Genomic DNA, 27,350 nt, shown 5'->3' with positions numbered 1-27,350 from the left:
AAAAGGTTAAGTGCTCGAATCTTGCTTAGAAATGTTTTAGCATTTTTCTACTAATTTTTTTAATAAAGACACAAAATACCCTTGAAAATGATTATGTGTCAAAAAATGAAATAGGGGCAAATTAGTGATTTCATATGTATCTTCTTTTTATATATTGTAGATATATTGTAGATGAATGAAATTTTATATTAAAATTATATTTAAGGCAACAACTAGCTTCCATATTAAGGCATCATCCAACAATTTTGGGCCACCAATACAATCCCTTACTAAAGTCATGGAACGAAGTATATCTATCATCGAATTTGGAGTTAGTGAGCTCATGTATATCGTACCAATAGTGACAGTTTCACAATTAGAGTCATAAAAAGACAACAAACATCACCCACATTTTGAATAAACTTTCGTATTAAAATTGTTTTGCTTTGAAAGCATCATCCAACTTTCCCATCATGATAAAGAATTCATAATGCATTTTCCTCAAAGGCAATTGAGACATTCATTCCTTACAAAACTTATGAAACATTAGGGACAAGGGTCATTAAGTTCATAATGCAAAATCATTTTTAATTGCAGTTGCAAAATTGAATTCAGAGACTAAGGGTCATCAAAGCAAAATATATATCCATTCATGCATTATTATGAATAAAAATTCATAATATTTTTTAATACAAAAGAGGACAGCGATAGAAACGATTTCTTAAGTAGCAATTAAGGCAACAACTAGATTTCGCATTCAGGAAAAAACATAGATCCGATGAAGGGAGCCGGAGAAGGGTCGACAAAGAGATCAGGGAAATCGAACACGCACAAGTTGCAGGGTGATGAATACATAATATAGTAAAAAAAATGTACTCTTGTTAAGCTAATTATAGAGTTGTAGTTATATAGCAACATCGTAAATTGCACGACGTGTAGGTAATTGACAGCAAGTGTTAATCGCATAAAGAAAAACACATTGGTACAATCATTATACCAAATGAGAAACATACAAAATGGTTGAATCACTTGATTTTTCTTCATTCTGAAGCACACTTGCATATAGGGAAAAGGCAGTTAAAATCATAGAATTACCATATTAAGAAAACGTGTTCTCGCATTAACTTCCGACACAAAAACCCTTCCCGTTTAACAAATCAACCTTGAAAGCTGGGATTAAATAGAAGGTTCCCAGCATCTGTTATTGTTCCCTAGTTTTTATCATCTCTCTAGAGTCTCTCCACATTGAAGTTTTCTCTCCCGACCCCCCTCATTTCTTTTCTACCCCTTGAATTTCCGTTTTTACCCTTGGGGGGTACTGCGGTTTATAAAAACCGAAGTCGTTTGACATGTTGAAATATTTCGGTAACTGCAAACCGAACGTGGTGTTGAAATCGTTCGGTAGCTGCGAACCGAATGTATGATTGCTGCGGTTTATATTAACCGAAGTCCTCTTACATATGAACAATTTCAGTAAGTTCGTTTTATTTTGAAAAACAAACCACAAAACTCATCTCTTCCTTTCTTGCACACATTTGCGGCCAACTTCAACATCCAACTTCAAATCACATTTCATCAAGTAAGTTTCTTTCCTTTTTTGTCATTCTATGCATTCCTCATCACCATGACATTTCAAATTCATTTTTTGTTCTTCCCTATAAAAGTTCCAAAATTTCAATCTCTGATTATTGAGTTAAATTGTTGATTATGTTGTTTGAATTGTTGATTATTGGTTAGTTGTTAGATTGGTTACATACTAGCATGAATGAATGTTGCTAATTGAGTTAAATGTGAATATGAAGCTAATTGAGTTATATTGTACTCTAAGTGTTTGTCAAAATGTATGAGTGAATATGAATGCATGTTTCCATTGTTGCAAGAATCATGTGTTCGATTGAATTATAAGTGTGAATTTATCATAGATTAATTGTTTGTATTGATTGTGAATTTATTTATCTATGTATGATGTATAGATATGGAAGAAAATCTACCTAGGGGTAGGCATGGAAAGGCAATCAATGCAAATGCTTCCGCTCGTAGAGAGCTTGCTGCAAATCATCCGTCCAAATGAGGTCGTCGCAAAGGACCAACTCTGGGGCAAGGTACACATGATGCCGAGGCGGGTGAGTCGCATACACGTGGACGGACACGTCTAGGACAATCATTGGTGGTGCAAGATGAATTTGATGCCGACCAATTTTTAAATGCTTGTTTTGATTATGATGATCTTGGATCACCACAAGTCTCACCACAAGTCTCACCGCAAGATGAACCGCAAGACCCACCGCAACAACAACCTTGACAACAACGGCGCAAACCAGTACGTCGACCACCACCAAAGTGTTCACGTAATGATGATGAAGTAGGTTTCGGAGGAGGACCGACGGATTTGTCCTTGTTAACAGAGTACGATAAGCATATGGCTCTTCCGATATGGTATGCAGACCCAAATGACAAAGAGGTAAACAAATTTAGAATACGACGATTATTTTATTAAAAATATTGTGATTATGTTAGCTCGATAATTTTTTGTGTTATTGGAATTTTTCAGATTTTAGCGGTAAATTTACGTTGCATCGCCAGCGAAAAAAAAGTTATTAATATACAAAAACCGTCCCGCCGCACGGACAGGTGGTTTTGGGATGTAGTTGAAGCATCGGGTTTGGAGCCGCTTATCCGGACTAATTTTAGCGTGCTTGACTACGGGCTCCTCTGGGCATTTGTTGAAAGATGGCATTCGGAGACGAGTTCATTCCACATTCCATTGGGTGAGCTGGCCATCACATTGGACGATGTCCAATGTCTATTGCATATTCCGATCGAGGGAAAGTTTTTGAACCATGGCAAAATGTCGAGGGATGAAGCGGCTGACATGGTTAATTCATTTCTAGGAGTTGATCGGGATGTTGTTATGGGTCATTTTGCCAAAATGAACGGGCTCCATCTGAAGCATTCTGACGTGGAGGATATTTATAGTGTTAACCATGGATTAGCTAATAAAGCTGTTGCTGAAGGTAAGTCGGCGCATGAGATTAAGCTGTATAGGGACAGGTCCATACGGGCTTTCTTGCTATTTTTGGTCTGTTGTACCATATTTAGCAACAAAAGCAGTTACTACGTGGACGTAGTATACCTGCAGTATTTTCAGGATTTGTCGGCTGTCCGTGAATGGAATTGGGGTGCTGCTGCTCTGGTTCATTTGCAACATTATCTGGATGATGCGTGTTTGGTGACAGTGAATCAGATGGCTGGGTACATGTCTTTACTTCAGGTAACATAAACGTGCGCTTACGAAAATTGTTCAAAATGTATGATATGTAATGTCTGTCAATATAATGAAACTTGTTTGTCATGCTTTCAGGGCTGGATAATTTCTCATTTTCCGAGACTTAGTGTGTGGGCGCAGGATCCTATCTATTCTGAGGGCATGCCGCGAAATGCAAAGTTTGTTCCCGGAGCTGGACATGGGGAACCAAGTGGCTATAGAAACAGTTTGGATAATATTCAAACGTACGACTGCGTATTCAGTCCATATGATGATCACCGACACATCCGCCCTTTAATAAATTCATGCTGGTTTTTTGGATGGTTGAGATGTGGTAATTTGAAAGCAAAGCACTTGCCTGAACGCGTGCTTAGACAATTTAAACATGTCCAAGGCATTCCAAGAAAACCAGATTTGTCTGCGACTCCGGGGATGAGCTTATGTGAGATTGATCGCGTTTTTATGGTGGAGTTGGATTTGAGGATGATTGTTGAAGAGATAAGGGGTCAGGCTGTGGTTAGCGCATGAGACCATGAACCTGGATACATGACATGGTTTTACAAAGTGTCGCATCCAGTTATGCGACCCGTACAAGCTCCCGCGTCACCACCAAGGCCACCTAACTTAGAGGTGTTGATAGAGGCCGCAAAAGCAAGGAATGACCCTAATATGCTTCAGGTATGCCGTGGTGTTAGGGATGAGGTGGAGAGGTCACTTCGCGAAGGTGAGGCGGTGGAAGGAACTCCTGTTCATGGTACTTTGCGGAGGATTTTGAATTTGCTTAACCCTGTTTTGACGTGTCGGCGACTTAAGCGGGGTAGAGGGAGACGATACAACACTCGAGAGTAGGCTTAGCTAATATTGTAACTCAGTTGTTGTTTAATGTAATTTTATTATTTAAATTTGTCGAATTTGGATGTAGTTTGATTTCAACAATTTGGTGTATTTGACTACGTTTAATTATCCGTTACCTTTTTTTAATTTCCGTTAATATGATGTGTCCAATACTCAGCTATGTTATGATATTTTATGACGTTACATAAATGTGCAAGACCCAAAAAAAAAGAAAATTATGCAATTCATTTCGGTATCCATTTACCGATATCTGGGTAGATTTCGGTACCTGGTAACCGAATATACATTTCGGTAGTTTTCTGCCGAATCAGCCTAATTCCAGTGAACCAATGAAAATTTTGGTATCCATGTACCGATATCTGGGTAGATTTCGGTACCTGGTAACCGAATATACATTTCGGTAGTTTTCTGCCGAATCAGCCTAATTCCAGTGAACCAATGAAAATTTCGGTATCCACGTACCGATATCTGGGTAGATTTCGGTACCTGGTAACCGAATATATATTTCGGTAAAGTTCTGCCGAACAGATCATATTCCAGTGAACCAATGAAAATTTCGGTATCCACGTACCAATATCTGGGTAAATTTCGGTACCTAGTAACCGAATATACCTTTCGGTATATTTCTGCCGAATATATCCTATCCAGCGAACCAATGAAATTTCCGGGGACTATTTACCGAAATCTGGGTGAATTTCGGTAAACAACTGACGAAAATGCTGTAGTTCGGTTCGCAGTTACCGAAACTAACTAATATATTAGAAAAAACTTAAAACCTTCGCCATTTGCGCGAAAACGGTTTGTAACAGAGGCTAGGGCGATTTTGGAGGTTTCAATCGCAAATTGAAGGTTTCACCAGTAGAGCGACAATTTCTATCTTCTAATCATTCAATTTCTCTCTGATAGTCACCAAACTCATCTCTACAAGTAAGATTTCAAACTCAACTCTCTCATTTTCAAACTTAAAACCTTCTTTTTATTTTTATTTTTATTTTGATTTGATAATGCTCGTGATTATTGTTTTGATTCCACTAAATTTGGGGTTGTATTTTAATTTAGGGTATATGATTGGACTTGTATAGGGTAATTTATTTTAGGGCATATGAATTGGATTTGTATTCTTGTTAATGTGCACCAAGTGTTTGACAAAATGCTTGTATGAGTAGTGTTTGACAAAATGCTTGTATGAGTATTGATTTATGTATAAAAATTGTTTGAATGAGTAACTGATGAGTATTGATTTCGTAGATACTTATAGTGAATGTTTTCTTGTAGGAATCATGACAGACGACAAAGTTGGCCGAACAAGACGTGGCGGTGCAAGCAAAGCACATAGCTCTGCACATAGAGAGGCTGCGATCAATGTAGATAAAATTCCAAGTCGAGCTAAAGGGAAATCAGTTTCAACCACGACGGATGAGCCTCGACCTGAGGATGCAGAATCGCAAGAGGAGAATGAAGACGAGGAGGAGGCTGTTGACGTGGAAGAAAATTTTTCTGAAGAAGGGGAAGAGGAAGGGGATGAAGGTGTGGATGACGAAGCGGAGGAAGCGGACGAGGAAGCGGATGAAGAGGGGGATGATGATGATGAAGGGGAAGAAGAAGTTGACGAGGAAGCGGATGAAGAGGGGGAGGAGGAAGGGGGAAAAGAAGTGGATGACGAAACGGAAGAGAAGATGGAGGAGGAAGAGGAGTCTGAACAACCACCACCAGAACCTAAAAAATCACGGAAAAAGGTTACACGAGTAACACAAGGAAGGAACCCACTACGAGTAAACCCACCACCAGTTACATGTTATGATGGTGGTCCGTCTGACTTGTCTTTGTTGCCGGGATTTGGAAAACATGTTGCTGTCCCGTTGTGGAAAGGAGAGGTAAGTTACGATTTAAATAACACTATTTATTTTCGATGTCGATTGTTATGAACTTATTTATGAAGTGTAATGTTTTGCAGCTCCAAACCCGATATTTGAGGGTAATGAACAAAGGGAAAAAAATCAACAAATTCAAGATATGTCCGAAAGAGTACTCGTGGTTTTGGAATGTCGTTAATGCGTCCGGACTCGAAACCCTGCGGCGGACAAATTACAATCACACCGATTGGGGGCTGTTGACGGCATTTGCAGAGCGATGGCATCCTGAGACCGGTACTTTCCATCTTCCTATTGGTGAGATGACTATAACCTTGGACGACGTGTCCTCATTGCTTCATATTCCGATTACCGGAAAAATGCTCGACCACAACGGAACGTCATGTACAAAGGAAGATGGTGAAGAGATGTGTGTAGAGTATCTGAACTTCCCTATTAGTAAGTGCAAGAAAGAGTTTAAAAAAAATGAAAGAAGCGCATATAGGGTTTAAGGCGTTGAAGGATTTGTATATCGATAATTTGAGGGATGCCTTGAAAGCTGAAAGGTTAAAGAAGCCTGCTGAAGATGTGAAATTACTCAGGGAATGCACCATTAGATGCTATTTGCTCTACTTGATCGGTGCAATCATTTTCACCAACAAAAGTATGCAGTACGTGGACGTCATTTTTCTTACCTACTTGCGAGACCTCAGTTTAGTTAACACGTGGAATTGGGGTGCTTCTGGGCTGGCATATCTGTACAACTACTTGGATGCTGCAAGCTGCCCGAGATGTGGAAATCATGGTGGTTATAACTGTCTATTTCAGGTATACATACCAACTCAAAATGCGTTTTGCCTTTTAACTGAATGTCGGTTGTTATAATTAAATATTTTACTTACCCATATCATGTGTGTTTTCAATAGGCCTTGATTATGGCGCATTTCAAAACTTTTGGTGGACGTTTTGTTGATGAAAGATACACCCACGACAATCCCTATGCGGCAAGATTTTTTGCCTTTAAAAGGACCAAAATTTCCAGGGCAGCATAGGTCCGCACTGGATACAATGCGCATGGATGAAGTGGTGTTTTGCCCATATGAGGAGCACCAGCAAACCAGACCCTTTCAAGATATCAGTTGGTACACTGGTTGGATTATGTGTGAAAGTGCTGTTATCAATCCACACTTGTCAGAGCGTGTCCTCCGACAATTTGGACATGTCCAGTCTATCCCTAGGCACCCTGATGTATCTGCAAAGGTTGGTATGAATCGGTTTACGATTGCTGATGCATTTGCTTCCTACCTGACTGCCAACTATGTGACAGAGGAGATGCGAGGCCCAAAAGTTGTACGTGCATTTGATATCGTACCCGGATACATTCCATGGTTATACCGTGTTTCTCATCCGAAGATATTGCCACCGGTTGAAGCGGATCCACCAACACATGCTAACCTTGAGAAGGACAACGTGAGTGATGAATGCGACGTGTCCGAAGTGACTAAGAAGGTTCGAGCGGATTTGAGGAAAGCGCTCGATGGTCAACTCAATTTGGCCGATGCTTTGGTGGTTATTGCAAAAGCCTACACTGATTTGGAGCCTGTGGATGCATATTTGGTGCGACGGAAGAGGAAAAGAGACTCGGGTGAAGGTACAAAGAAGAGAAAGAAGAAGAAGAAGACAACAACGGAAGATGCCGGAACAAGCAGCTTGTAGTTTTTTATCTTTTGTTTTCGCTATGTTTTTTTTTTTTTAATCCTGTCGTGTACAATGGAACAATTTGGCCGTATAATTTCGTTTTGCTTGGGATGTATGAACATGGATTTTGATTGAATGTGGTTTATGTTGAACGCGGTTTCTATTTAATTTGTTTTTTTATTGGATTTGGATTGGAATGTATGAATTTCATTTGAAATACGATTATATCCGAACAGGTGATTTCGCGTGGATATGATCCCACGGATGATACATAGTTTAACGTCATTTGTTTGGAAAAAACATATTTCGGTAAAACTCTGCCGAAACATACAAAACAGTGAGCCAGAGAAAATTTCGGGAGGATATTACCGAAATTTGGGTAATATTCGGTGTTTAGATACCGAATTAAAGAGTTCGGTAGATATGTGCCGAAACTACCTATTTCCAGTGAGCGAGAGAAATATCCGGTACCTAGATACCGAAATCTGGGAAAAATTAGGTATTCTTTTACCGAAATAAAGTTTGGTGTTCAATCTCAGCGAAATCTTTGAAATTACACTGACTAATATTAATTATAAATTCAAGAAAATTAAACATACTTAGGCAAACTAAAAATGACAACAAAGATGAAAAGGAAACACACTTAGGCAATTTAAAAAACAAAACGAGAACAACACGGTCGCATCACTTAGTAACATAATTTGGGTCTTCCGGTCCAACAAGACTAGCAAGGATGGCTTCAACTGACCTTGTCAGTGTCGCATCTAGCTCGATAGGCCCCGTGGTGCAGTACTGCTCGAAGATTGAAAACATAGTTTCGACATCATCGTTGTTTTCAACAGTCATACGAGTGAAAGTAACGCGTCCGTCAGAACCAATTGATGGCTTTCGATACAAGAGATTTGATACCGTTCTATTGTCGTTCGGGTTGTTGACGGTGCGATTCAGTTGGTACAGCTGCTGTTTCAGACCTTCAAACGTTTCACCGTCATTGATTCGAAACAAATGCGGTTTTCCATCGCCGAAGTAAACTGCCGCAAGAGTAGATCTCATTCGTTGTGTGAGTGAGACATCCATTTTCCCTTTTTTTTTTTCTGTCGAGTGTTGAATTCAACAAAACACGTGAATTTAAAGATGGGTTTGGTACACATTATGGCGGTAGGTAAGCGTTAATGAGGTGGATTGGTAGTTAACGGAGTTAGGTGGACTTAAATGTGGTAGGTGGGTGTTGATTCGTTTGGCGAGCGTTTAGAAAATTTAGATGGAACATAAAAAACGTGCAACATAAAAGCATTCATTAATTAAAAAGTCAACATCAACATAACTAAAAAATCAGCGATAACGTAAACGAAAATGTAACGACAACATAACTGAAAATTCAACAACATGAATAGCAAAATTTCAGTTTGTAACTACTAAGGTAGCATACAAACGTGGATATTTCGGATCCACTTCTACCCCATTGAACATGTCGTTCACATCTTCGTCATTTTTCAACTCCTTCCACTCATATTTTCGCGGTTGCTCATCATATCCACCGACATTATCACTGGCCAGATCGATTGTCGATTCGTAATACGCAATTTTTTCTATTTTGATTTGTCTGCCGTATTTGAAGCGATACATGACTTCGATCTTGCTTTTAAGAGCCTGAATAGTCGTCAAAGTGTTCGACAGGTCAACGCAGAACAACTCGTCGTTACCGCGAAACTTAACTGAAAATGCATGAGATGTCGCCCTATTGTTATTAACAAACCGATTTGAAGCACTCATTTTGCGAAATTGTGAAAACGTGTGTTTCCCAACTATACACATACGGCGGTTTTATACTACATCCAAACTAATTACAGCCACATAATTTCGTCGGTGTAATTTTAACCACAACAAATTGTCGGTGTAATCTTGACCACAAAAAAAAATAAAAAATTGTCGGTCCAATCTCGACCACAAAAAGTGTCGGTGTAATCTCAACCATAAATTAATTGCCGGATTCGTATCGATTAATTTATATATAGGATTTTTAACAATTTTTTAGTCATATGTTTGATTCTTTTCTACCCCCCAGTTTTCTTTTATACCCCCCAGTCAACAGTTGAAATTTGGAGCGATGAAACCATATTTCGGTTCGCATTCCCCGAAGTTTAAGGGTTCGGTTAACATTCACCGAAGTTAACTGTCATACCCCCTTATTTCGGTACCAATTTACCGAAAATTTCAGTGGTTCACTGGAATTTGTAGGATTCGGCAGATGTTTACCGAAATATATAGTTATGTAATTCCCTATGGTCAAAGTCAGTTTTCGGTTCGCATTCCCCGAAGTTCATGGGTTCGGTTAACATTCACCGAAGTTACTTGTCATACCCCCTCATTTCGGTACCAAGTTACCGAAACTTTCTGTGGTTCACTGGAATTTATAGGATTCGGCAGATGTTTACCGAAATATATAGTTCGGTAACTATTTGCCGGAATGTCCCCAGATTTCGGCACCAATCTACCGAAAATTTCGGTTCTTCACTGGAATTAGGCTGATTCGGCAGATGTTTACCAAAATCTGGGTAAATTCCGGTACGTAGGTACCGAAATGTATTTTCATGACAACCAATGATATTGTAACTCACGACCTTCCATGGAATGACATCCGCGCAAATTCCATTGTTAAGGCTGTTCATTCAGACACATTCATATTGGAAAAGAAATTTATACAAGTATACAACATTAAAATTATTTCAAACACCAATATCATTATATCGACACAAACAATTAAACAACACCAAATCACTCCAATATGTTTCATAACAAAATGGATGTCATTACATCTCGAATCATATCATTACAAAATGGATGTTCGTTACATCAAAATATATAACAACATAAAATACATCAAAATAGGCCAAATGATCAGTCAATCACCAACAGAGTTTCTCTACTGCCTGCACCAACTGTTTTGACGGGGACAACGTTCTCGGTGCTCATCATCTCCTCGAACTTATGCTGCGCAGATGTGAATGAAGCTTCCCAGCCCAAACTTTGTTTAGCACAATATTGCTTCCACGATTTGTTTGATTTGGGTATCGGACACCCAACTTTAAGCTTTACCAAAACATAGTGATCCGGTAACACGCCAAGGCAAATAACCCTTGAAGACGGGTTTGGTGACGAAATGCAACGCAATGGGAAAAAAGTTTCACAAGGGCCGTTTTGAAGTACGGAGAGCTGAACAACTACTCTATCCAATATGGTGGCCACGATATGTCCCATATCCGGCAACGTGAACCATTTATCCATCGGTGCAACACTATTCCTAATACTATTACGTTGTCTCGTCCTCGGGGGTGGGAGTAGTGCATCACAGATATATTGGTAACGCTCCTCGCAACCAAATATAGCAACATACATATCCTTATTCAATCGCAACTCCCTGCTCATGTTGCACCGTATCAGCTCAAAATCATCTTCGTTGCCTCTCTGAGCCAATGCAACGGCACGATAACCACAATAGCCGTCGCCGTCCACGTTGGTGATATCTTCAATGAAGGGATGCATGAATTTTGGCATGTGGTTAATTCCAAAAATTTGAGATGATGAGGTTAGTGGCAATGGGTTGGACATAGTGAGCGGAGCTTCAGACACCGTAGGCATATGGTTTGATGCGGTAGGTTGTGATGATGATGGCCTTGAGTGGGACGGAATTGACGGAGATGGCTTTGACGATTGCGACGCTTGTGTCTCCGTGAAATATTCTTCAACATGCTCCCATCTAGACTTATCTCTGCTGGTGGATCTTGTTTCACGGACCACCTTTTTCTTTTTAGCCCCTTTTGATTTTACATTTGTGGTCGGAGGCTCCACATCGGTGGTTGCAGGATACGCAATCTTGCGAAGTTGATCTCGGATCTCATGTTTCATGCTTACATCAGATGTCCTCAATCGTTCCTAAAACAAACAAAAAATTATGCCATTGAAAATTAAAAACCAACGCATAATGATCGTAAAATCGTAAAATAAAAGAATTGGAAATTATGCCTTTAATAAACACGCACCTGAATTGCTTGCCACTCTGTCGTGCACGCATAATCGTCCTCGACGTCGCCACCAACTTCTTCATCTTGGAAACAAATTATCTTCCAATGTTTGTACACCTCATCGAGTCTAATGGGCCTATTGTGGTGCAGTTTCTTGGCAATCAAACACGCACATGGCAGCCCGTAGTTAGTCCTCATCAGACAACCACACTTCAAGCTATCCATACCAGTAAACTCGACTCTTTGTGATTCAGTGTGGATGTATCTCAATGCACGTCTAGAGACTTTAAACATCAAAGTCGAGTAAAGTTGTTTCTTCCGGTATGTGTGTCCATACACAGACATGTTCTGGCCAAATTCAGTTTGCACTTGGGTGAATTGATTGCCTAACATTCTGTGCATCGATTCCTAACCCTTCACCAAATCACCGAGACCGTCGGTCAAGTAACTTTTCAAAACACGGTGTGCGCTTTCGGCTCTATTTGTCGTATGGTTGCCCATGTGCATATACTTGTCCACCCATGCACTCACGACCTTCACTTTGTCGGTGTCCAAAATTGTCTCTTCAACGTACCGAACAAATTTTGGCCACCTCTCACATAACTTCCTAAAAGCCATAACATTTTCAGTATACTCGGCCTCAGTAGACTAGTCTAACACATCCTCAAACGCCAAACAGACTCTTTCCCTCATGTCCGTCGCCTTGACCTTTTCTCCATCCCTCACCTTGACCAGCTCGGCTGCCTTGGTCCTCACATTCTTCTTAACATGGAACCGACAAACCAACGCTGCCGCTTCTGGAAACACAGCCGGAATAGCTTTCATCAAAGCTAAATCTCGATCCGTCAAGATAACCTTCGGCAAATTTGTCTCACGCCTTAACAAACAACGTAATTGTTGCAGAGCCCATATAAAGTTGTCTTCCTTTTCGTTACTAAGCCAGGCAAAAGCAACGTTGAATGTCTTCTCGGTCGAAGTGAATCCGACTATCTCAAACAGCGGCATTTTGTACTTGCTGGTTTTGTATGTCGAGTCCATCAGCACAGTATGAAAAGAGTTCAATAAAGTTATGGACCTCGGATGTGCAAAGAATATATCTTGAAGATGTTCAACTCCATCTTCAACAACCGTCCGATACTTGTAGTAGTACTTGTTATCATCAAGCTTCTTGCATAAGTGTTGCATCTTAGTCATGGACGCCCTCATTTTAGCTCTGTACTTATGACGAGCGTTGTACATTTGCTTTGCCGAGGTCTTGTTTTCCGGATCTCTCTCCTTTAATGTGGACAATATGTTTTTTGGAGCCACCGCATTCCTTGTCATCTCGTCCATAAAATCTTTCTCTTGCAGTTTCAAACGCCCCGCCACGAGATGCCCTTCAAGCCCTTTGTCCAACTCGTGGTTATGCATACCGTTGACAACAGTCAAACGCCATAGTTTTGTTTCCTTGTTGTAATACCCACGGAGTCGGAATGGACATTCGCATTTTCTTGTTCTGGAGGTATCAGATTTCAACTTCTTCTTGGCTGAAACATACTTCCCACTACGTTCACACTCTAACACCAGTTGAGCCTTTCTCTTCTCGTCCGAATCGGATCGCCTAACTATAATTGCGAACCTTAAACTTTGCGACACGCTTCGAGCCCATTAGATCAACTCATCTCTGTCGTTCTCTTGCCTATCAGTCGCAAAATGAGACGATGTGTCAATTTCTATCGGCTGCGGCACATTAGGAGGACTACTTGGTTGACCAACTAGAACAATGCCGGTTGCAAAAAGGCCAAGCACAACAGGTCGCCTAACTTCGACAACTTCGTTTTTTTCGCCTTCCGTAACTACAGCATACGCAAATGAAAAAACAATCAATCAACCACACATAATATTTACAATCCTATTACAACACTAATTAAACACATAGGACACTATGAAGTCAATATGAAGCCAAAATAAAGCCAAGTCAATATGAAGTACAATTTATAAGTCAATATGAAGCCAAGTCAAGCCAAGCCTAAGCCTAGGGCAGTGGATCAACATTTCAGTTCGTATAACCCGAAGGTCACATAACTTGACTTCGGTTTATATTCCCCGAAGGGTTACTGTCAGAACCCCTACGAAAAACAGAGCCTATGATAGCAAGAAAAAACGAATTTAAATCGGTGGTTACCTGAGTTTTGTGCTTTGGTGCGTGTTGAATCCATTAGATGATGCTTCAATCTTGATTTCAAGCCTCAAATGCGTGAAAAATCGATCTTCTATCCGTAACCTTTTTAAATTCTCGTTTTTCGGTTAACATTAACCGAAGTAATTCAGCGAATGGTTTATATAAACCGAAGTCCTTGGCCTGCGGTTCGTAAAATGAGATTTTCGGGGGTATAAAAGAATTGGGGGGGGGGGGGGGTCGGGAGAGAAAACTTCCTCCACATTTATGGGAGAGAGTGGTGTCATAATGAATCTAAATGGATGACAGCCTGCTATTATAGAACTGCAACAGTGTAAGAATATGTTGTTATATGAATCTATATTATTCAACCATGTTTGAAATCATAAAACCAATAAAAACCATCATAATGAAATAAATAACATAATGCCCTCACAATAGAAAAGATAACCAAGAATCATAATGAAAGCCAATACCGGTTATAAAAAAAAACATGAATAGCTTATCACTTTAGAATTCCTTCTCATCAACTAGCTTTCACATTAAAGCATCATCCATGGGCCATCAAGAAAATCCCTTACAAAAATCATAGAACGAAGTATATTCATCTTATCTTATTATTGAATTTGGAGTTAGTGGGTTCATGTTTACCACACCACACTATAGATAATGAAAAACATTTATCTCGGTGACAGTTTCAAGATTAGGATCATAAAAAGACAATAAATGTAATCCAGTAATCATAGTGCATTTTACTCTGAGGTAATTATCTTATTGAGACATTTATTCCTTACAAAACTAATGAAACATTAGAGAACAGGATCATTACAACCATGATGCAAAATCATTGATAATTGCAGTTGCAAAACTGAATTTAGGGACTAAGAGCCATCAAAGCACAATAGATTAGATACCATTCATGTATTATGAATAAAAATTCATATATGAGTATATTTTTTTGACATAAAATAAGACACCGATACAGACAATTGTTTGAGTGACAATTAAAGCAATAACTATCTTTCACATTCAGGGACTAAGGGTCATTAAATTCATCCAATATTTTACTCTATGGTCATTGAGGCATCTATGATCCATCCGTTACAAAACTTATAACAAGATTCCAACGGTCAAATTTAGGGTTATTAGGGCAATATATCCCACCCCTTTTTCGGATAATTAAAAAAGATTCCAACACGCAATGATTCACAATCTTACAAGGTTTTTATACCCTTTTAAATTATGATGATTAACAAAATTGAAGGCTCGCTTTTTTTCTCAAGCTAAAAATTGAATGTTCTTGAATAATCAAGAATGAAAGTAATGGGTAAGGTTCCAAGTTTTTTCAAGTAGAAGATTGAATGTTCTTGACTAAATCTAAAATGAAAAAAATAGGTATCTCAACAAGCATGAATGACCATATCTTTCAGGGTTCTTGGCACAAAGCATACCTGTTACATAATAATAATGTCTGAAAGAACTGTCAACAGTCATCACAGCAAGTTTTTAGATTGCATACCAGAGAGGCCACCTGTATTCGGTTACTAAATTCAAGACTTGCATTTATAATTATCAACACAAATCTAGTGCTATCTTATTCTTATACATCCACCTGCAATCAAAAATTTTGACACATACAAACTTGTTACGCTTTCCTCCATTGATTACAATACAAGCATCCTTATATGAAATAGATGGTAAGCTTAATGCCATATATACCAAAGAGTTAGTTTCTTTGTACTTTGCTTCAGTTGATTCATTTATTCCTTGGAAACCTTTATCAATAGACTAATCCAACACAAGCATGCACTCCATTTTGCATTGGCAAAATCACTTCATATTGTAGTTGAAAATTGCTTTTAGGTACTAGGGTCATAAAAGCATAATAGCTAATATTTATGCCTTAATGCCTTATATTAAGAACAAAATTTAATATTAAAATTGCATTTAAGGCAACTAGTTTTCGCATTAAGGCATCATCCACTTTTTTGGGTTATCAAGACAATCTCTTACAAAAAAAACATGGAAAAAAGTATAACCATCTTATTATTGAATTTGGAGTTGGTGGGCTCATGTATACCATACTACCCTTTATGGATAATGAAGAAAAAAAATCATTTCAATGACAGTTCCACAATTAGAGACCATGCACCGTCCAACTTCTTTAAAGGCCACCATCCACCTTTTCCTTTATAAATAAAGAGTTTGTAATGCATTTTACTCCAAGGTCATTGAGGCATCCATCCCATACAAAACTTATGAAACATTAGAAACTAAGGTCATTAAGTTCATAATACAAAACCACTTATAATTGCAGCTGTAAAATTGAAATTAGGGACTAAGGGGCACCAAATCAAAATAGATATCCATTCATGCATTATGAATCAAAGTTCATAATTTATTTTTGAGAAAAAAGAGGACATTGATAGAGATAATAGCTTGAGTGACAATTAAGACAACAACTAGCTTTCACATTCAAAGACTAGGGTCATTAAGTTCATCCAATATTTTTGGGCATCAAAACATTTAATCTCTTACAAAAATTGAAGGTTCATTTTTTTCGAAGAAGAAGATTGAAAGTTCTTGAATACTCAAGAATGAAAAAAACGACAACCCATCATCGTTCCCAATAGGTATTGATTATAAACCAAACGGGGAAATATTTTGGAATGAACTTTCCAATAAGCAGAATATTGTAAGTTCTTGGGACATAACACATTTCTTCAATTAAAGTTTCTTGTTTTCAAGCAAAAGATTGAATTTCTTGAATAATCAAGAATGAGAAAAATGAGTTAGGCTCTACATTTTTTAATGCAAAAGATTGAATGTTTTTGACTAAATCAAAAATGGGAATCTCAACATGTACCAGTGCAAATATATTAGATTGAGAGTGCCAAAAATTACCATAGTAAACAAAAAAGTTCTATATTTCAAAATATTGGTACCAAACAGGGTCTTAGGACAAAACACCTTTTGCTCAATTAGTAAGGTTATTTTGTTTTTATCAAGCAGAAGATTGAATTTTGTTGCATGAATGCAAATATGTGGAATGAAAATAAAAAACTACCACAGCAAACTAAGTTTATCTTTCAACCTCAGGGTTTCGGCATAGAGCATATCAGTTTCTTTTGAATGTTCTTGAAAAAATTGTGTTTGATTGTCTAATATCCCATAAGTCTGAGACTCAAACAATTATTATGAACAAAAAAAATTCAATAATATAACCACCACTCATGAAATCAAAACATAAAAAATTGAGACAGGAATCATATACCTCTTGATCAGGCTTTTCATGTTCAAAGTTGCTCTAATTTGTGGATGAAGCCACATCAACACCAACACTTGAACCATCAACAATCCCTTTACTCACCAGCATGCTTTCAACTTCAGTTACAGTCCTCCACTAATAGTTCCATGAGATTTCGGTTTCACCATTGAACCTTTGGGAATTTACCACCTTATTAGCATTCTATTCTGAACCTGGACATCACTATGTTCAACAATAAAACATTTTGTATTTATCAACCCAAAGGAAGCGTGAATCTGGAGACAATCCAAATGGTCTATTCTCTGCACAAGCTGCACCAAAACCTCCATCAGCTATGTACTCAATAGTTGAAGGAATGCGAGTTGGCGGAAAGGTGATTGAAACATCCCTCTTGATTTTTATTGAAACAAGAGAACAGAAGAAGAGGATTATGAACTTCAAATAAATATGTAGATTGAAAATAAAAAAATTACCATAGAAAACGAAATTTATCTTTCAACCTCAGGGTGTCAGACTCTCAGCACAGAGCATATAAGTTTCTTTTGAATGTTCTTGAAAACATTTTGTTTGATTGTCTAATATCCCATAAGGCTGAGATTCAAACAATTATTATGAAGAAAAAATATATATAAACTAGGAAAATTGATACATCACAAAATTCAACAATATATCCATTAACCTCCACTCATGAAATCAAAACATAAAAAACTGAGACGGGAATCATATACCTTGTGCATGAAGACAACACCTGAACCATCAATCTCTCATTTACCCACCAGCATGCTTTGGAGTTTCAACACTAACAGTTCCATGAGATTTCGGTTTCGAAATCACCGTTGAACCTTGGGAATTAACCACCTTATTAGCATGCTGAACCTGAACACCGCTATGTTCACCAACAAAAGGTTTTTTTATTTATCAAGCAGAATATTGAATTATATTGAATGATCAAGAATGATAAAAATGGGTAAGGTTCTACCTTTTTCAGTTACTAAATCCAAGACTTACATTTATAATTATCAACACAAATATAGTGCTATCTGATTCTTATACAACCACCCACCAGATTTTATCAAATTTCACAATAGATCTGCAGTAAAAAAGACTTAACAGATACAACCTCATGGCCATAATGCCATATATACCAGATAAATACCATAAGAAACAGTTCAGACTCCAAAGAGTTGGTTTCTTTGTACTATGCTTCAAACAGTTTAAACACAAGGACGCAATGCTTTTTGCATTTGTAAAATCAGTTCATACTGTAGTTGCAAACTTGCATTTAGGGACTAGGGTCATTAAAGCACAATAGATAATAATCATGCCTTATATTATGAATGAAATTTTATATTAAGGTATCATCCGGCATTTTGAGCCACCAAGACAATCCCTTACCACTAGTATATCCATCGAATTTGGAGTTAGTGATCTCATGTATATCATACCACTAGTGATAGTTTCACAATTAGGGTCATAAAAATACAATAGACATCATTCACGTTTTGAATAAAATTTCATATTCAAATTGCTTTGCTTTGAAAGCCTCCATCCAATTTTTCCATTATGAATAAAGAATCATAATTCATTTTCCAGTGAGGGACAAAGGGTCATTAAGTTCATAATGGAAAATCACTTCTAGTTGCAATTGCAGAATTGAATTTAGGGACTAAGGGTCATCAAAGCAGAATATATATCCATTTAAGCATTATTATGAATAAAAATTCATAATTCATAAATTTTTTTAATAGAAAAGCGGACACCAATAGAGACAGTTGCTTGAGTAGCAATTAAGGCAACAACTAGCTTTCACGTTCAAGGACTAGGGTCAATAAGTTCATCCAACATTTTACTCTATGGTCATTGAGATATCTATGATCCATCTGTTAAAAAATCTATAAGACAAAGTATATTCATCGATTCCAACTTTCGATTCCAACTTTCACATTCCCTTACAAAACTTATGAAACATCAGGGACATTAAGTTCATAATGCAAAATCACTTCTAATTGCATTTGCATAATTGAATACAAGGACTAGGGTCATCAAAGCACAATAGAAAACATTTGTGCTTTATATTATGAATAAAATTTTATATTAAAATTGCATTTAAGACAACAACTAGCTTTGGCATTAAGGCATCATCCAACATATTTGTTTTAACAAGACAATCCCTTACAAAAATCATGGAAAAAAGTAAAACCATCTTATTATCGGATTTGGAGTTAGTGGGTTCATGTATACCATATCACCCTTTATAGATAATGAAAAGAAAAACAAAAATCATCTTAGTGACATTTTCACAATTAGGGTCACACACATTTTGAATAAAAGTTCATATTCAAATTTCTTTTAAGGCCACCATCCAACTTTTCCTTTATGAATAAAGAGTTCGTAGTGCATTTTACTCTAAGGTTATTGAAGTATCCATCCCTTAGAAAACTTATGAAACATTAGGAACTAGGGTGATTAAGTTCATAATGCAAAATCACTTTTAAATGCAGTAGCAGAATTGAATTTCGGAACTAAAGGTCGTCAAAGCAAAATATATACCCATTCATGCATTATTATGAATAAAAACTCATAATTTTTTTAATAGATAAGAGGACACGGATAGAAACAATTACTTGAGTAGCAATTAAGGCAACAACTAGCTTTCACATTCAGGGACTAGGGTCATTAAGTTCATCCAACATTTTACTCAATAGTCATTGAGTCGTCTATGATCCATCCGTTACAAAATTTATAAAACATAGTATATTCATCGATTCCAATGGTCAAATTTAGGGTTACTAGGGCAATATACTCCACCCCTTTGTTTGAATTTATTAGATAAATCAAACACAATTTTTTCAAGAATTATCAAGTAATGCAGATATGACTTATCCTTCTGCCATGTTTTCGGGTGGTATGAAAACAATTTTCTTTATGCATCCAAGATATACCGAATTGGCTGAGAGCCAATCCATACCTAATATGACACATCCATACTCTTCAAATGTACACAAATCAAGTCCACTAAAAAGGTTTGATCGGAAACTGTAATGGGACAATTTTCACATACCCATGCAGTCTCTATTCTAAAATTTACCTTACCAAAGGAAAAAGTTAATCTTTCAAAAATTCTTGCCAAACAAACAAAAGGGTCATGGGACAGAAAGAACACCTTTGCTCAATTAAGGTTCTTTAGTTTTGTTTTTATGAAGCAGAAGATTGAATGTTGTTCATAATGCAACATCACTTCTAATTGCAGTTGCAAAATTGAATTTAGGGACTAAGGGTCATCAAAGCAGAATATATATTCATTCATGCAAATATTATAAATACAAATTCATATTTTTTTTTAAAGGCACCGATAGAGACAATTGCTTGAGTAGCAATTAAGGCAACAACTAACTTTCACATTGAGGGACTATGGTCTTTAAGTTCATCCAACATTTTATCTTATCGGGGCATCTGTGATCCATCCGTTACAAAATGTATAAAACAAAGCATGTTCATCGAGTGAAACTCCCTGATCGTGACAAACAAAAAACTGTCTTTTAAGGTTCTTTTGGGACAGAACAGAACACCTTTTGCACAATTAAGTTTCTTTGTTTTTCTCAAGCAGAAGATTGAATGTTCTTGAATGATCAAGAATGAGAAAATGGGTAAAGTTGTACCTTTGCACAATTAAGGTTTTTTTTTCTTCCCTTAAGCAGAAGTTGTACCTTTTTCAAACAGATTATTGAATTTAGGGACTACGGATCATCAAAGCAGAACATATATTCATTCATGCATTATTATGAATAAAAATTCATAACTTTTTTTAATAGAAAAGCGGACACCGATAGAGACAATTGCTTGAGTGGCAATTAAGGCAACAACAAGCTTTCACATTTAGGGACTAGGGTCATTAAGTTCATCCAACATTTTACTCTATGGTCATTGAGGCATCAATGATCCATCCGTTGCAAAATTTATAAATTTAAGGTTACTGGGGCAATATACTCCCCACCCCTTTTTCAGATACTGAAAAAAGATTCCCTCACACAATCATTCATAGTCTTATATAGGGTTTTTATACCCTTTAAAATTGGAAAGCCAAAATCGTTCCCAACATGTATCGATTATGAACCAGATGGTGCAAATATCTTAGAGTGAAAATTCCAAAAACGAGTGAAACTGTCTTATCGTGACAAACAAAAAACTGTCTTTTAAGGTTCTTTTGGGACAGAACAGAACACCTTTTGCACAATTAAGGTTCTTTTGTTTTTCTCAAGCAGAAGATTGAAGTTCTTGAATCATCAAGAATGAGAAAAATGGGTAAAGTTGTACCTTTGCACAATTAAGGTTTTTATTCTTCCCTTAAGAAGAAGTTGTACCTTTTTTCGAGCAGCTGATTGAATTTAGGGACTATGGATCATCAAAGCAGAACATATATCCATTCATGCATTATTATGAATAAAAATACATAACTTTTCTTAATAGAAAAGCGGACACCGATAGAGACAATTGCTTGAGTAGCAATTAAGGCAACAACAAGCTTTCACATTTAGGGACTAGGGTCATTAAGTTCATCCAACATTTTACTCTATAGTCATTGAGGCATCTATGATCCATCCGTTACAAAACTTATAAATTTAAGGTTACTAGGGCAATATACTCCCCACCCCTTTTTCAGAAAATGAAAAAAGATTCCGTCACACAATCATTCACAGTCTTATATAGGGTTTTTATACCCTTTAAAATTGGAAAGCCAACATCGTCCCCAACATGTATCGATTATAAACCAGATGGTGCAAATATCTTAGATCGTGTAATCCATTCGACTTAATAGGCCATTTGTTTTAGTATTTAAAAAAAAATTATACAATTAACTATATTTTAGGTCTTTATAAATTATTAAATTTTTTCTTTCTAACCAATCAATAATCACTGTATATCTTCTAACCAATCACAATGCAAATCATCATGCCAGTACACCACACAGTACAAAAAAACCACTAAAATTAAGCAATGCATGAAAATAAATCAGTTCATTTATATTTGTTTAAAGCCCAGTGCAAGTGGTGAGGAAAATGAAAGAGATGAGAAACTTACAAATCACGCGGGAAAGTAGCAATCGTGCAAGAACAACAGAGCCTTCGTGCAGGAGTGACGGAGTCGTCGTACATGGGACAAAAGCGTTGCTAACAGCTTACTATGCCTCTTCCTCCTAATTTCCTCCTGGGTTTGTGTCTGCATGACCATTTCCGTTTCGTCTGATCTCGGGTCAGCTGTCTTAGTCTCCACAATTGTTGGGCCTTCCTGAAGAAATCAAAGAAGTAACGGATAATTAAAGAATGTGATGTATAAGTCTTAAGTGAGTTGGAAAAACAAAATCGAAGATATTAACAATGATGTACTGTGAAAAGTGAAATTCAGATAAACTGATTCAAATATTAACAATATTGTGTTATTCACATACCAAAATTACATTATAGCAATGAGAATGAGCCATACTTTGCATTATAACAACAAACTTGATTTCCAATTTGCTAAATCATATAAATAACACAATCACTGCTACTACAACTCTTAAATCAACAAAAGCAAGTATCCTATCAGAGGAGCTAATACCTCAAACAACAAATAAATTGTAAAATAATAATCAATCTTAGGAGAGAGTAGAGACGATTTGCTAATACTCTGCATCTTTTTTATCAAAACTTTACTTTGCATTTTGAGATTGTGAAACAAATAATCAAATCTTAGAGCATAGATTCAGGCACAGTGGCAACATTTAGGGACTCACCCTTAGTTCCAAACTGAAAATTAAGTTCACAACTGGACTGACTTGGCAGTCCTGTAACTAACTACCTCTCTAGCATAAGCAACACTCATAAAATCGAAGGAATAAATAGAACCCTCACACAGTTGGTTAGATGAGGTTCTTTCTTATGGAAGTGCAAATGATAGCTCCCTGAAACAAAATGACAAAAATTTTAAAAACATAGTTCCACAATAATTTAAAAATCAAACAAAGTGATAATGAAATAGTAAACATATTGCAAAATTGTGTCCTAAACAAATAAATCTAATTAGTTAAGAGGCAAAGAAGAAAAAATATTGTGGACTACCATTTTAAACTTAGACCATACAATAAGAATCCACTCCTCTCTTTTTAATCTATTATCAAAATCAATAAAACGAAAAACCTAAATAGTACAAATAGATTATCTATTTTCATATTAAGAAAGCCAACTTACAATATGAGCCACAATGAAAAGTTTGAAAATGTGTTTCTTGTCGTTCAGAATCAAAGAGAAAGCTCTTTATTGCCTATAAGCAAGGAGGAAAAAAATGCAAAACTAACATCCTAACCATCAAATAAAAAAGTAATCAAAGATAATGCATCAAATATATGTCCTTCACCATTTCAGGGATAAATACAAATTGCTTGATTAAGATTTTCACCGCACTTAAACCCTCCAAAAGCCTTGTAATTTGAGAAGGCTATAAAAGCAATAATGACAACAGAAATTATACCTTCGTGAATCAGTCGGGTACCTTTGTCCTAAACGAATTCTTCAAAACTGCACTGTTATTCCAACTCCTAACACAAGCAGATTTTGCTTTTAGGAAATAAAGCAATATAAAAAATGCTACCTTTAAGAGACACAAACCAATCAAACTTATTTCAACTATCTCACTCACACAAATTAGAGAGAAATAAAACTAATAACATCATAAAAAGTAGATAAAATACCAAGACCAGAATCCTATCCAAATATTAGTAAGTTAATTAAAAATAAGCAGAGATATATACCTTCATAGATTAATTGAACAAGATGTGAGATTTAGTGCTCGTGCACTTTGGGGGAAAAGGGGCTAATGAGAAATTTAGGGTTTTGGAGACATTCAATTTCTAAACGGGAAAGGGTTTGAACTTTGAAAGGTTCGTGAAAGAAGATTAGAGGGTTCTGAGAAACAGTGACGACGATGAGAACGATGATGGTGAAGGGTTTGTGAGAAACGGTGACGATCAGAGAATGAGAAGATCATAGACACGGTGATGAGGTTACGGTGAGAAACGGTGACGACGATGAGAAACGGTGACCGGTGAAAGGTTTATGAAAAACGGTGACGGTTAGAGAATGAGAAGCTTGAAGGCTCGTAAAATGAAATCCAAGTGAAAATAAAACCCTAAAATCAAGAAAATTGGCGTAAGTTACACAATAGAAAAAAATCGTTCTGGGAAAGGGGATCAGGATTTGGTAGAAGAACTCCAACATCCCAAATCCATTGAGGAAGATGATCGATGAAAAGAAAGAAAGAACCATTGGGATTTTGTTATGATGTTGGACCGGTGGTAGTTAATGAGATTTTTAGAAAGGAATTGAGCGAGTATTACAAGAAAGGAATGAGCTTTTTTTTTCTTTGTGAGAGGGAAAAAAAGTATTTAATAAAATACTGTAATATAAACTAATTATTAATTAGGTAGATTAATCTAGTCTAGTTATTAAATCAACCAAATTTCTTAAGGCTCTTTTTCTTCCTTTTTCCTTAAGACATGTGGCAGTAATAAATCTGATGGCTATAATTTTTTTTAACCAAACAAACTTACTGCATTTCATTAATTATCAAAAGTTCAATACATGAAGGAATAATCTCAAATCCATGGAAACTAGTCCAGGAATTGGCCGCCCTAGCTAAAGTGTGAGCAACCGAATTCACTTGTCTCCTAATAAACTTAACTTCAAAGTTCACACATGATAACTTAACAAGAATAATTTCATTAACGATAGAAAGAAACTCTGAATTGCCTCGCCGTTTGGTACGAATAGCATCAACCAACACTTGAGAGTCACTTTCAAACTGGACGCTTTCAAAACCTCTACTCTTAGCTTCATTCATAGCTTGCAATAGTGCCCATGCTTCACCCTCCTTTGTTGATAAAGTCAGTTGCTGCCACTCCGTAATTCCAGCCACAAACTCACCAGAATTATTACGAAAACAAGCACCCATCGCGGTCCTACCTGCACCGACAAAAAATGCTGCATCTACATTGCACTTTAACCATCCTATACGAGGCTTTTCCCACCGAATGGTGCTGACAAGCGGAACATCATGATCATCGTTACTTCGCAACTTATGGACTGCAATCCACTCGTTCCAATGATCAAACGCAGCCCGACCAATTTGGTTTGGGCTTCTACCATTATCATTCCAAATTTTATCATTCTGGTTATGCCATATACCCCATAACAGCATAGCCACTCTACCTATAGTAGTGTAATCCTCATTCCGACACAAGGCAAACACTCTATCTGAAGCACTACCTTGCTGACAAGCTGCGGAACCCAAGACAGATGACAGTCCAGCTGCTTGCCAACTGGATTGAGCAGAAGTGCAGGTGAAAAAAGTGTGTACATCATCTTCTACCTCATCTTCACATATTGGACAATGAACATCACAATCAACATGACGTTCTAATAACCGACGCCTCGTTGGAATACATCCCCTACATAATCGCCAAAGAAGATGACGCGCTTTATGTGGAGCATACGCTTTCCATATTTCTCTCTAATTACCTTCCACATGGTATTTATCATTACGGAAAATACACTTCATAGCAAGCTTGTACCCAGATTTGACAAAGTAACTCTCATTTCGTTCATACTCCCAAACCATTTTATCCACATAAACCGACCCAATGAGAGGTGTCGCAATAATCCTCTCTGCCACCTGGACTGTGAATAACATGCGAATTTTAGTCACATTCAAAGCTTTATAATTATCTATCATCAGGTCCCTAACAAATAAGTTATACATTCCTTCAGGTTGAGGCGAAGGAATCCAGCGTTCTCCATTCCCATGTAACCAAGGATCCGACATGACGTGTATCTTGTCACCACCACCAATCCTCCACCTACACCCAAGTAAAAGAACCTGTCTAGCTTTCCAAATACTACACCATGCAAAACTAAGATTATAGCCTAAGGACGCCTCCAACAAAGTAGATCGTGGAAAATACATTGCTTTAATAAGTCTAGCCACCAATGTATCTGGATTTTGTAAAAATTTTCATGCTTGTTTCGCTACCATAGCCATATTAAAGGCTTCAAAATTCCAAAAACCCAAACCCCCTTTATCTTTGGGGCAAGCAAGTCTCTCCCATGCTAACCAATGAATACCTTTACTATTACCATTACCACCTCCCCACCAAAAGGCATTTATCATTTTTTCAATATCATCAATAAAAGAAGAAGGGAGGATAAACATACTCATAACATAAGCTGGGATGACTTGAAGCACTGACTTTATCATAATCTCTTTTCCAGCTTTCGATAAGGCTCGTCCTCTCCATGAATTTATCCTCTTCCAGATACGGTCTTTAATATAGGAAAAAATTGCCTTCTTAGTTCTACCTACCATAGACGGTAGGCCGGGATAAATACTTGTGCCCAAAACATGTCGCACACCAAGTATACCGGCTAAATCTGCTTGAGCCGCCTGTGACATATTGCGACTAATGAACACTTCAGACTTAGACAGATTAATTTCCTGACCCGAGGCCTGTTCATAAGTTTGTAGAATACTCAAAAGTTGGGTCACCTCAGCAACATTAGCTCTGCAAAATAAGAAACAGTCATCTGCAAAAAAGAGATGAGACACTTCAGGGGCGCCTCGACAAATTCGCACACCATGAATGTCTCCTTTTCTAACAGCTTAATGTATTAGAGCGGTCGGTCCTCCCGCCACAAGAATAAATAAATAAGGGGACAATGGGTCTCCCTGCCGTAAATAATTTAAAGACCATAAATAATTAAAAATTAAGAAACAACACAAAAGAAGGAAAGCAGTTCAGTGGTATTTCCATCTTCTTCATCACCTCTGCCAACCTCCTCCGCCGCTGCCACCGTCGCTGACGCCACTTGCCGGCCATCACAGGGCGGCAGTTTTCCTCCTGTTTTCTCAATAGACGACAATAGACTACCACACACACCAGGAACTCAAAACCGCAAAACCACCTCAACATCTTGTCTTCTGGCAATCGCCGTTTCGCCGTAATAACACAATTCTTGTTGAATTTTTACACTGCAGAGTGACAATCTGATACTAATAATAGTCGTGCAATTTAGGAGAATGAAATTATGACAGTGAATAAAACTAGCAGGACAATTCGAATTAATTTGAAAGTATGGCAGATAGTAACAACACAATTCTTTTGTGTTCCTAGTTTTGGGTTCTTGGTGTGTGGTGGCTTAAATGCAGTTTTACCCCCCCTGTTTTA

General features: G+C 37.3%; 4 protein-coding genes and 1 long non-coding RNA gene across 11 annotated transcripts; 1 reads left to right on the top strand and 4 right to left on the bottom strand.

Moving 5' to 3' along the window:
- The first annotated feature begins 2,827 nt into the window (after positions 1-2,827).
- LOC123895147 (protein MAIN-LIKE 1-like) lies at positions 2,828-3,772 on the top strand. Its single transcript, XM_045945373.1, has 2 exons — positions 2,828-3,250; positions 3,341-3,772. Exons 1-2 carry the CDS (start codon positions 2,828-2,830, stop codon positions 3,770-3,772), a joined length of 855 nt encoding a protein of 284 aa, XP_045801329.1.
- Positions 3,773-8,331: 4,559 nt separating this feature from the next.
- LOC123895137 lies at positions 8,332-8,724 on the bottom strand. Its single transcript, XM_045945362.1, has one exon. The coding sequence runs from the start codon at positions 8,722-8,724 to the stop codon at positions 8,332-8,334; it is 393 nt and encodes a 130-aa protein (XP_045801318.1).
- Positions 8,725-10,545: 1,821 nt separating this feature from the next.
- Positions 10,546-12,062, bottom strand: LOC123895130. The gene is made up of 2 exons (XM_045945349.1): positions 11,688-12,062; positions 10,546-11,580 (listed from the first exon to the last, which is right to left on the bottom strand). Exons 1-2 carry the CDS (start codon positions 12,060-12,062, stop codon positions 10,546-10,548), a joined length of 1,410 nt encoding a protein of 469 aa, XP_045801305.1.
- A 2,828-nt stretch (positions 12,063-14,890) lies between these two features.
- LOC123902313 lies at positions 14,891-24,471 on the bottom strand. Of its 7 annotated transcripts, none has more exons than XR_006807546.1 (6): positions 23,883-24,471; positions 23,603-23,669; positions 22,869-23,036; positions 22,175-22,381; positions 17,102-17,981; positions 14,891-16,015 (listed from the first exon to the last, which is right to left on the bottom strand). It is a non-coding gene; the product is annotated as an uncharacterized LOC123902313 (long non-coding RNA). The 7 variants fall into 7 exon arrangements; XR_006807542.1 differs by having other exon boundaries at positions 14,892-16,082; XR_006807540.1 differs by having other exon boundaries at positions 14,892-17,485; positions 17,824-17,981; positions 22,987-23,036.
- Positions 24,472-24,558: 87 nt separating this feature from the next.
- On the bottom strand, positions 24,559-26,092 carry LOC123895120. Its single transcript, XM_045945338.1, has 3 exons — positions 25,648-26,092; positions 24,949-25,503; positions 24,559-24,650 (listed from the first exon to the last, which is right to left on the bottom strand). Exons 1-3 carry the CDS (start codon positions 26,090-26,092, stop codon positions 24,559-24,561), a joined length of 1,092 nt encoding a protein of 363 aa, XP_045801294.1.
- Between the last annotated feature and the right edge of the window lie 1,258 nt (positions 26,093-27,350).

This window comes from Trifolium pratense, linkage group LG1, assembly GCF_020283565.1.
Source record: "Trifolium pratense cultivar HEN17-A07 linkage group LG1, ARS_RC_1.1, whole genome shotgun sequence".
NCBI lineage: Eukaryota > Viridiplantae > Streptophyta > Magnoliopsida > Fabales > Fabaceae > Trifolium > Trifolium pratense.
Note: the sequence above shows the minus strand (reverse complement) of the source record. Positions and strands in the feature narration are given on the sequence as shown.